Below are 11715 nucleotides of genomic sequence, written 5' to 3'. Positions count from 1 at the left end.
ATGACAAGGCGTACGAGGCCTTCCTCCAGCTGAGGAAGATGCTGACCACGCCGCCTGTCCTGGCGGCTCCGGCTGCTAAGGAACCCATGCTCCTCTACATCGCCGCCACCAGCCGGGTGGTCAGCACCGTGATTGTGGTCGAGCACCCAGAAGACGGCAAGGCACAACCGGTCCAGAGGTCTGTCTACTACCTGAGTGAGGTGCTGTTGGCCTCCAAGCAGAACTACCCCCACTACCAGAAGATGTGCTACGGCGTGTAATTTGTCGCCAAGAAACTCAAGCAGTACTTTCAAGAGCACCCCATCACGGTCGTCTGCACCGCTCCACTTGCCGAGATCATAGCCAACAGAGATGCATCAGGTCAGGTGGCGAAGTGGGCGATCGAGCTGGCTCCCCACACCATCCTCTACCAGCCCCGCACTGCTATCAAGTCCCAAGAGCTGGCCGACTTCCTCGTCGACTGGGCCGAGACCCAGTACCTGCCGCCAGCGCCGGATTCCACCCATTGGCGGATGCACTTTGACGGCTCGAAGATGCGCACTGGTTTAGGAGTCGGCATCGTCCTCACCTCTCCCAAATGCGACAAGCTCAAGTACATGTTGCAGATTCACTTTGCCGCCTCCAACAACATGGCCGAGTACGAAGCGCTCGTCCTCGGGCTCCGACTGGCCAAGGAGATCGGCATCCGCCGAGTGCTGTGCTACAGCGACTCGGACTTGGTGGTCCAACAGTCGTCTGGCGACTGGGATGCCAAGGATGCTAACTGTTGGAAATATGCCCTAGAGGCAATAATAAAATGGTTATTCTTATATTTCCTTGTTCACGATAATTGTCTATTGTTCATGCTATAATTGTGTTATCCAAAAATCGTAATACATGTGTGAATACATAGACCACAACATGTCCCTAGTGAGCCTCTAGTTGACTAGCTCGTTGATCAACAGATAGTCATGGTTTCCTGACTATGGACGTTGGATGCCATTGATAACGGGATCACATCATTAGGAGAATGATGTGATGGACAAGACCCAATCCTAAGCATAGCACAAGATCGTGTAGTTCGTTTGCTAGAGCTTTTCCAAATGTCAAGTATCATTTCCTTAGACCATGAGATTGTGCAACTCCCGGATACCATAGGAGTGCTTTGGGTGTGCCAAATGTCACAACGTAACTGGGTGGCTATAAAGGTGCACTAAGGGTATCTCTGAAAGTGTCTGTTGGGTTGGCATGAATCGAAACTGGGATTTGTCACTCCGTATGACGGAGAGGTATCTCTGGGCCCACTCGGTAATGCATCATCATAATGAGCTCAATGTGACCAAGTGTTTGGTCACGGGATCATGCATTACAGTACGAGTAAAGTGACTTGCCGGTAACGAGATTGAACAAGGTATTGGGATACCGACGATCGAATCTCGGGCAACTAACGTACCGATTGACAAAGGGAATTGTATACGGGATTGATTGAATCCTCGACATCGTGGAACATGTGGGAGCCAACATGGGTATCCAGATCCCGCTGTTGGTTATTGACCGGAGAGTCGTCTCGGTCATGTCTGCATGTCTCCCGAATCCGTAGGGTCTACACACTTAAGGTTCGGTGACGCTAGAGTTGTAGAGATATTAGTATGCGGTTAACTGAAAGTTGTTCGAAGTCCCGGATGAGATCCCGGACGTCACGAGGAGTTCCAGAATGGTCCGGAGGTAAAGATTTATATATGGGAAGTCCTATTTTGGCCACCGGAAAATGTTCGGGATTTTTCGGTATTGTACCGGGAAGGTTCTAGAAGGTTCCGAAGTGGGGCCCACCTGCATGGGGGGACCCACATGAACGTGGGTAGTGGGGGCAAGGCCCCACACCCCTGGTCAAGGCGCACCAAGATCCCACCTTAGAAGGAATAAGATCATATCCCGAAGGGATAAGATCAAGATCCCTAAAAAAGGGGGATAACAATCGGTGGGGAAGGGAAATGATGGGATTTCTTTCCCCCACCTTTGCCAACGCCCCAATGGACTTGGAGGGCAAGTAACCAGCCCCCTCCACCCCTATATATAGTGGGGACGCGCATGGGAGCAGCACCCCAAGCCCTGGCGCCTCCCTCCCTCCCGTGACACCTCTTCCTCCCCGCTTGCGCTTGGCGAAGCCCTGCCGGGATCCCGCTACTTCCACCACCACGCCGTCGTGCTGCTGGATCTCCATCAACTTCTCCTCGCCCCTTGCTGGATCAAGAAGGAGGAGACGTCCCCGCTCCGTACGTGTGTTGAACGCGGAGGTGCCGTCCGTTCGGCGCTAGGATCATCGGTGATTTGGAAAAGGACGAGTACGACTCCATCAACCCCGTTCTCTTGAACGCTTCCGCGCGCGATCTACAAGGGTATGTAGATGCACTCCCCTCTCTCTCGTTGCTAGATGACTCCATAGATTGATCTTGGTGATACGTAGAAAATTTTAAATTTCTGCTACGATCCCCAACAGTGGCATCATGAGCTAGGTCTATGCGTAGTTTCTATGCACGAGTAGAACACAAACTTGTTGTGGGCGTAGATGTTGTCAATTTTCTTGCCACTACTAGTCTTATCTTGTTTCAGCGGCATCGTGGAATGAAGCAGCCCGGACCGACCTTACACGTACGCTTACGTGAGACAGGTTCCACCGACTGACATGCACTAGTTGCATAAGGTGGCTAGCGGGTGTCTGTCTCTCCCACTTTAGTCGAATCGGATTCGATGAAAAGGGTCCTTATGAAGGGTAAATAGAAGTTGGCATATCATGTTGTGGTTTTACGTAGGTAAGAAACGTTCTTGTTAGAAACCTATAGAAGCCACGTAAAAACATGCAACAACAATTAGAGGACGTCTAACTTGTTTTTGCAGCATATGCCTTGTGATGTGATATGGCCAAAAGGATGTGATGAATGAAATATATGTGATGTATGAGATTGATCATGTTCTTGTAATAGGAATCACAACTTGCATGTCGATGAGTATGACAACCGGCAGGAGCCATAGGAGTTGTCTTTATTTTTTGTATGACCTGCGTGTCATTGAATAACGCCATGTAAATTACTTTACTTTATTGCTAAACACGTTAGCCATAGAAGTAGAAGTAATCGTTGGCGTGACAACTTTATGAAGACACGATGATGGAGATCATGGTGTCATGCCGGTGACGAAGATGATCATGGCGCCCCAAAGATGGAGATCAAAGGACCAAAATGATATTGGCCATATCATGTCACTATTTGATTGCATGTGATGTTTATCATGTTTTACATCTTATTTGCTTAGAACGATGGTAGCTTAAATAAGACGAACCCTCGCAATAATTTCAAGAAAGTGTTCCCCCTAACTGTGCACCGTTGCGAAGGTTCGTTGTTTCGAAGCACCACGTGATGATCGGGTGTGATAGATTCTAACGTTCGAATACAACGGGTGTAAGCCAGATTTACACACGCAATACACTTAGGTTGACTTGACGAGCCTAGCATGTACAGACATGGCCTCGGAACACGGAAGACCGAAAGGTCGAGCATGAGTCGTATAGAAGATACGATCAACATGAAGATGTTCACCGATGTTGACTCGTCTGTCTCACGTGATGATCGGACACGGCCTAGTTGACTTGGATCATGTTTCACATAGATGACTAGAGGGATGTCTATCTGAGTGGGAGTTCATTGAATAATTTGATTAGATGAACTTAATTATCATGAACTTAGTCTAAAATCTTTACAATATGTCTTGTAGATCAAATGGCCCACGCTAATGTTGCCCTCAACTTCAACGCGTTCCTAGAGAAAACCAAACTGAAAGATGATGGCAGCAACTATACGGACTGGGTCCGGAACCTGAGGATCATCCTCATTGCTGCCATGAAAGATTATGTCCTAGAAGCACCGCTAGGTGATGCACCCATCCCAGAGAACCAAGACGTTATGAACGCTTGGCAGCAGCGTGCTGATGATTACTCCCTCGTTCGGTGCGGCATGCTTTACAGCTTAGAACCGGGGCTCCAAAAGCGTTTTGAGCAACACGGAGCATATGAGATGTTCGAAGAGCTGAAAATGGTTTTCCAAGCTCATGCCCGGGTCGAGAGATATGAAGTCTCCGACAAGTTCTTCTGTTGTAAGATGGAGGAAAATAGTTCTGTCAGTGAACACATACTCAAAATGTTTGGGTTACACAACCGCTTGACTCAGCTGGGAGTTAATCTCCCGGATGACGCGGTCATTGACAAAATCCTTCAGTCGCTTCCACCAAGCTACAAGAGCTTTGTGATGAACTTCAATATGCAGGGGATGGAAAAGACCATTCCTGAGGTATATTCAATGCTGAAATCAGCGGAGGTGGAGATCAAAAAGGAACATCAAGTGTTGATGGTGAATAAAACCACTAAGTTCAAGAAAGGCAAGGGTAAGAAGAACTTCAAGAAGGACGGCAAGGGAGTTGCCGCGCCCGGTAAGCCATTTGCCGGGAAGAAGCCAAAGAATGGACCCAAGCCTGAGACTGAGTGCTTTTATTGCAAGGGAAGTGGTCACTGGAAGCGGAACTGCCCCAAGTACTTAGCGGACAAGAAGGCCGGCAACACCAAAGGTATATGTGATATACATGTTATTGATGTGTACCTTACCAGCACTCGTAGTAGCTCTTGGGTATTTGATACCGGTGCGGTTGCTCATATTTGTAACTCAAAGCAGGAGCTGCGGAATAAACGGAGACTGGCAAAGGACGAGGTGATGATGCGCGTCGGGAATGGTTCCAAGGTCGATGTGATCGCCGTCGGCACGCTACCTCTACATTTACCTACGGGATTAGTTTTAAACCTCAATAATTGTTATTTAGTGCCAGCTTTGAGCATGAACATTGTATCAGGATCTCGTTTAATTCGAGATGGCTACTCATTTAAATCTGAGAATAATGGTTGTTCTATTTATATGAGAGATATGTTTCATGGTCATGCCCCGCTGGTTAATGGTTTATTCTTAATGAATCTCGAACGTAGTGTTACACATATTCATAGTGTGAATACCAAAAGATGTAAGGTTGATAATGATAGTCCCACATACTTGTGGCACTGCCGTCTTGGTCACATTGGTGTCAAACTCATGAAGATGCTCCATGCAGATGGACTTTTGGAGTCTCTTGATTACGAACCATTTGACACGTGCGAACCATGCCTCATGGGTAAGATGACCAAGACTCCGTTCTCCGGAACAATGGAGCGAGCAACCAACTTATTGGAAATCATACATACTGATGTGTGCGGTCCAATGAGTGTTGAGGCTCGCGGTGGCTATCGTTATGTTCTCACTCTCACTGATGACTTGAGTAGATATGGGTATGTCTACCTAATGAAACACAAGTCTGAGACCTTTGAAAAGTTCAAGGAATTTCAGAGTGAGGTTGAGAATCAACGTGACAGGAAAATAAAATTCTTACGATCAGATCGTGGAGGGGAATATTTGAGTCACGAATTTGGTACACACTTAAGGAAATGTGGAATAGTTTCACAACTCACGCCGCCTGGAACACCTCAGCGAAATGGTGTGTCCGAACATCGTAATCGCACTCTATTGGATATGGTGCGATCTATGATGTCTCTTACCGATCTACCGCTCTCATTTTGGGGCTATGCTTTAGAGACTGCCGCATTCACTTTAAATAGGGCTCCGTCGAAATCCGTTGAGATGACACCGTATGAATTATGGTTTGGGAAGAAACCTAAGCTGTCATTTCTAAAACTTTGGGGATGCGATGCTTATGTCAAGAAACTTCAACCTGAAAAGCTCGAACCCAAGTCGGAAAAATGCGTCTTCATAGGATACCCTAAGGAAACCATTGGGTATACCTTCTACCTCAGATCCGAAGGCAAGATCTTTGTTGCCAAGAACAGGTCCTTTTTGGAGAAAGAGTTTCTCTTGAAAGAAGTAAGTGGGAGGAAAGTGGAACTTGATGAAGTACTACCTCTTGAACCGGAAAGTAGCGCAGCTCAGGAAGATGTTCATGTGGTGCCTGCACTGACTAGAGAGGAAGCTAATGATGATGATCAAGGTACTTCGGATCAAGTTACTACTGAACTTCGTAGGTCCACGAGGACACTTTCCACACCAGAGTGGTATGGCAACCCTGTCCTGGAAATCATGTTGTTAGACAACGGTGAACCTTCGAACTATGAAGAAGCAATGGCGGGCCCAGATTCCAACAAATGGCTTGAAGCCATGCAATCCGAGATAGGATCCATGTATGAAAACAAAGTGTGGACTTTGACAGACTTGCCCGATGATCGGCGAGCGATAGAAAACAAATGGATCTTTAAGAAGAAGACGGACGCGGATGGTAATGTTACCATCTATAAAGCTCGACTTGTCGCTAAGGGTTATCGACAAGTTCAAGGGGTTGACTACGATGAGACTTTCTCACTCGTAGCGAAGCTAAAGTCCGTCCGAATCATGTTAGCAATTGCCGCATACTATGATTATGAGATATGGCAAATGGATGTCAAAACGGCATTCCTTAACGGCTTTCTTAAGGAAGAATTGTATATGATGCAGCCGGAAGGTTTTGTCGATCCTAAGAATGCTAACAAGGTATGCAAGCTCTAGCGCTCCATCTATGGGCTGGTGCAAGCATCTCGGAGTTGGAACATTTGATTTGATGAGATGATCAAAGCGCTTGGGTTTACACAGACTTATGGAGAAGCCTGTGTTTACAAGAAAGTGAGTGGGAGCTCTGTAGCATTTCTCATATTATATGTGGATGACATACTGTTGATGGGAAATGATATAGAATTCTTGGGAAGCATAAAGGCCTACTTGAACAAGTGTTTTTCAATGAAGGACCTTGGAGAAGCTGCTTATATATTAGGCATCAAGATCTATAGAGATAGATCAAGACGCCTCATTGGTCTTTCACAAAGTACGTACCTTGACAAGATATTGAAGAAGTTCAATATGGATCAGTCCAAGGAGGGGTTCTTGCCTGTATTGCAAGGTGTGCAATTGAGCACGGCTCAATGCCCGACCACGGTAGAAGATAGAGAAAAGATGAGTGTCGTCCCCTATGCCTCGGCCATAGGGTCTATTATGTATGCCATGTTGTGTACCAGACCTGATGTAAACCTTGCCGTAAGTTTGGTAGGAAGGTACCAAAGTAATCCCGGCATGGAACACTGGACAGCGGTCAAGAATATCCTGAAGTACCTGAAGAGGACTCAGGATATGTTTCTCGTTTATGGAGGTGACGAAGAGCTCGTCGTAAAGGGTTATGTCGATGCTAGTTTCGACACAGATCTGGATGACTCTAAGTCACAAACCGGATACGTGTATATTTTGAATGGTGGGGCAGTAAGCTGGTGCAGTTGCAAGCATAGCGTTGAGCGGGATCTACATGTGAAGCGGAATACATGGCGGCCTCAGAGGCAGCACAAGAAGCAATCTGGGTGAAGGAGTTCATTACCGACCTAGGAGTTATTCCCAATGCGTCGGGCCCGATGACTCTCTTCTGTGACAACACTGGAGCTATTGCCCTTGCCAAGGAGCCCTGGTTTCACAGGAAGACCAGGCATATCAAGCGTCGCTTCAACTCCATTCGTGAAAATGTTCAAAATGGAGACATAGATATTTGTAAAGTACATACGGACCTGAATGTAGCAGATCCGTTGACTAAACCTCTCCCTAGAGCAAAACATGATCAACACCAGAACTCTATGGGTGTTCGATTCATCACAATGTAACTAGATTATTGACTCTAGTGCAAGTGGGAGACTATTGGAAATATGCCCTAGAGGCAATAATAAAATGGTTATTATTATATATCCTTGTTCATGATAATTGTCTATTGTTCATGCTATAATTGTGTTATCCGGAAATCGTAATACATGTGTGAATACATAGACCACAACATGTCCCTAGTGAGCCTCTAGTTGACTAGCTCGTTGATCAACAGATAGTCATGGTTTCCTGACTATGGACATTGGATGTCATTGATAACGGGATCACATCATTAGGAGAATGATGTGATGGACAAGACCCAATCCTAAGCATAGCACAAGATCGTGTAGTTCGTTTGCTAGAGCTTTTCCAAATGTCAAGTATCATTTCCTTAGACCATGAGATTGTGCAACTCCCGGATACCATAGGAGTGCTTTGGGTGTGCCAAACGTCACAACGTAACTGGGTGGCTATAAAGGTGCACTACGGGTATCTCTGAAAGTGTCTGTTGGGTTGGCATGAATCGAAACTGGGATTTGTCACTCCGTATGACGGAGAGGTATCTCTGGGCCCACTCGGTAATGCATCATCATAATGAGCTCAATGTGACCAAGTGTTTGGTCACGGGATCATGCATTACGGTACGAGTAAAGTGACTTGCCAGTAACGAGATTGAACAAGGTATTGGGATACCGACGATCGAATCTCAGGCAAGTAATGTACCGATTGACAAAGGGAATTGTATACGGGATTGATTGAATCCTCGACATCGTGGTTCATCCGATGAGATCATCGTGGAACATGTGGGAGCCAACATGGGTATCCAGATCCCGCTGTTGGTTATTGACCGGAGAGTCGTCTCGGTCATGTCTGCATGTCTCCCGAACTCGTAGGGTCTACACACTTAAGGTTCGGTGACGCTAGAGTTGTAGAGATATTAGTATGCGGTTAACCGAAAGTTGTTCGGAGTCTCGGATGAGATCCCGGACGTCACGAGGAGTTCCGGAATGGTCCTGAGGTAAAGATTTATATATGGGAAGTCCTATTTTGGCCACCGGAAAATGTTCAGGATTTTTCGGTATTGTACCGGGAAGGTTCTAGAAGGTTTCGAAGTGGGGCCCACCTGCATAGGGGACCCACATGAACGTGGGTAGTGGGGGCAAGGCCCCACACCCCTGGTCAAGGCGCACCAAGATCCCACCTTAGAAGGAATAAGATCATATCCCGAAGGGATAAGATCAAGATCCCTAAAAAAGGGGGATAACAATCGGTGGGGAAGGGAAATGATGGGATTTCTTTCCCCCGCCTTTGCCAACGCCCCAATGGACTTGGAGGGCAAGAAACCAGCCCCCTCCACCCCTATATATAGTGGGGAGGCGCATGGGAGCAGCACCCCAAGCCCTGGCGCCTCCCTCCCTCCCGTGACACCTCTTCCTCCCCGCTTGCGCTTCGCAAAGCCCTGCCGGGATCCCGCTACTTCCACCACCACGCCGTCGTGCTGCTGGATCTCCATCAACTTCTCCTCCCCCCTTGTTGGATCAAGAAGGAGGAGACGTTCCCGCTCCGTACGTGTGTTGAACGCGGAGGTGCCGTCCGTTCGGCGCTAGGATCATCGGTGATTTGGATCACGACGAGTACGACTCCATCAACCCCGTTCTCTTGAACGCTTCCGCGCGCGATCTACAAGGGTATGTAGATGCACTCCCCTCTCTCTCGTTGCTAGATGACTCCATAGATTGATCTTGGTGATACGTAGAAAATTTTAAATTTCTGCTACGATCCCCAACACTAACATGGCAAGCTGCCGCTTCCTCTTCCAGCAGATCAGTGGATACTTCGACGGGTGTGAGTTCCTTCACGTGCCACGGGCCGACAACGAGCAAGCTGATGCCCTGGCACGGATCGGCTCCACCCGGCAGGCAATACAAGACGACGTCTCCCTCCAGTGCCTGCGCAAGCCGTCTATCAAGCCTTCGCCGGAATCAGAGTCCATCTTCGTGCCGACTGTCCCCGGAGCAGTCGGATCTGGCTCGGGGACTACAGCAGTCGGCCCGGGGACTTCGGCAGGTGGTCCGGGGACTGCAGCAGCCGGCCCGGGGACTTCGGCAGGCGGTCCGGGGACTGCAGCACTCGCACCCGGCCTGGGGACTTCAGAACACGGCCCGGGGGCTGCAGCAGCCGGCCCAGGGACATCAACAACGCAGGAAGCAGCGGCCCGCTACGACCCGCCGCCTCCCAACCCAACCGCCCTGGTACCAGTGGCCATGATGACAGTGGTAGAAGCACCATCTTGGGCGCAGCCCATCCTCAGCTTCATGGATAGCAGAGAGCTACCAGCCGACGAGATTTTGGCCCGGCAGGTGCAATGTCGGGCAGCACATACACAATAGTGAACAGAGAGCTTGTTAGGCGCAGCGTGACTGGCGTCTTCCAGCGCTGCGTAGAGCCGGAGAAGAGCCTCAGAGATATTCACCAAGGCGAATGCGGCCACCACGCGGCCTCCAGATCCCTTGTTGCCAAAGCTTTTTGCCATGGATTCTTCTGGCCGACTGCTTTGGACGACGCCAAGGATTTGGTCAAGAAGTGCAAGGGGTGCCAACGCTTCAGCTCCAAGCAACATCTGCCGGCTTCTGCACTCAAGACCATCCTCCTAACCTGGCCGTTTGCCGTCTAGGGGCTGGACATGGTGGGTCCATTCAAGACAGCACACGGTGGCATGACCCATCTGCTGGTCGCCGTGGACAAATTCACCAAGTGGATTGAAGCAAAGCCAGTCAAGAAGCTCAACGGTCCGACTGCTGTGACCTTCATCGCAGATATCACCGTCCGGTACGGCGTACCGCACAGCATCATCACCGACAACGGCACAAACTTTGCCAAAGGTGCCTTGGCCCATTTCTACGCGGCGCATGGCATTCGACTAGACTTAGCGTCCGTTGCCCATCCATAGTCAAATGGCCAGGTCGAGCGAGCAAACGGCGTCATCCTGTCTGAAATCAAGCCCCAACTGGTCGAGCCGCTGGAGCGCTCGGTCGGCTGCTAGATCGAAGAGCTGCTGGCCGTCCTCTAGAGTCTCCAGAATAATCCAAACAAAGCATCCAGCTTCACTCCCTTCTTCCTCGTGTATGGGTCCAAGGCCGTCATCCCAACTGACATCGAGTTTGACTCGCCTCGCATCACCATGTACATGAAGGCGGAGGCGAAGGAGGCGCGAGAAGACGGCGTCGACCTGCTGGAGGAGGGCCGGCTGCTGGCACTTAGCTGGTCCGCCATCTACCAGCAGGGCCTGCGCCACTACCACAGCCGGAAGGTCAAGCCATGATCCTTCCGCGAGGGGGACCTTGTGCTCCGACTGATCCAGCGAACAGCCGGCTAGCACAAGCTCTGGCCCCTTTGGAGGGGCCTTTCATCATCAGCAAGGCCTTGGGCAACGACTCCTACTACCTCAACAATGCACAGAAGCCCAGGGCACGCAAGAGGGACAACTCCCGCAAGGAAACGGAGCGCCCATTGAACGCCAACCTTCTCCGTCGATTTTACAGTTGATGCACTGTATGTACCATGCTACCTTTTGTATTATGCAAAGAAAACGGGTCCCTCGAGGAGCACTCAGGGGCTACCCTTTTATCTATGGGACAAGATTATGCCTGTGAATGCTTTGTTTCATTCCTTCACCCGGCACCGGGTTCGGTCAGCCGGCCCGGGGGCTCGCTGCCTTGTCCTATGTTGATACTACGTGCAGTCAGACAAATAGTGTGCCGACATCTAAGCCCTCTCTTGCCTTAAGCCGCAGCTCACAGAGCGACTGTCCGGCTGGCAAGAGCTAAAGGCATGATGTCCACGCGAAAAATGACTAAGGAAAAATGCCAGCATGGGCCAAGCCAGCTCCTCACCTCACCCATCCGATTGCTAAGTAGCCGACCGGCCGGCTTCTCGCTTGACTAGCTACGTTCTAGACGGCCGAAGTACTTGTCTATCCTAAACGGCCAAGTCCCTGACACAGCCA

General features: G+C 49.4%; 1 protein-coding gene across 1 annotated transcript; it reads left to right on the top strand.

The window, feature by feature from the left end:
• Positions 1-533: 533 nt before the first annotated feature.
• On the top strand, positions 534-11031 carry LOC141041179 (uncharacterized). Its single transcript, XM_073507297.1, has 2 exons — positions 534-719; positions 10846-11031. Exons 1-2 carry the CDS (start codon positions 534-536, stop codon positions 11029-11031), a joined length of 372 nt encoding a protein of 123 aa, XP_073363398.1.
• The last annotated feature ends 684 nt before the right edge of the window (positions 11032-11715 follow it).

This window comes from Aegilops tauschii, chromosome 2 (assembly GCF_002575655.3).
Source record: "Aegilops tauschii subsp. strangulata cultivar AL8/78 chromosome 2, Aet v6.0, whole genome shotgun sequence".
NCBI lineage: Eukaryota > Viridiplantae > Streptophyta > Magnoliopsida > Poales > Poaceae > Aegilops > Aegilops tauschii.
Note: the sequence above shows the minus strand (reverse complement) of the source record. Positions and strands in the feature narration are given on the sequence as shown.

Excerpts from the sequence above, each read along its gene's own strand:
- LOC141041179 (XM_073507297.1), top strand. The coding sequence starts at position 534 with ATGCGCACTGGTTTAGGAGTCGGCATCGTCCTCACCTCTCCCAAATGC. Across the intron at positions 720-10,845 it reads GCTACAGCGACTCGGACTTG|GCCGTCATCCCAACTGACAT; the intron begins GTGGTCCAACAG and ends TATGGGTCCAAG.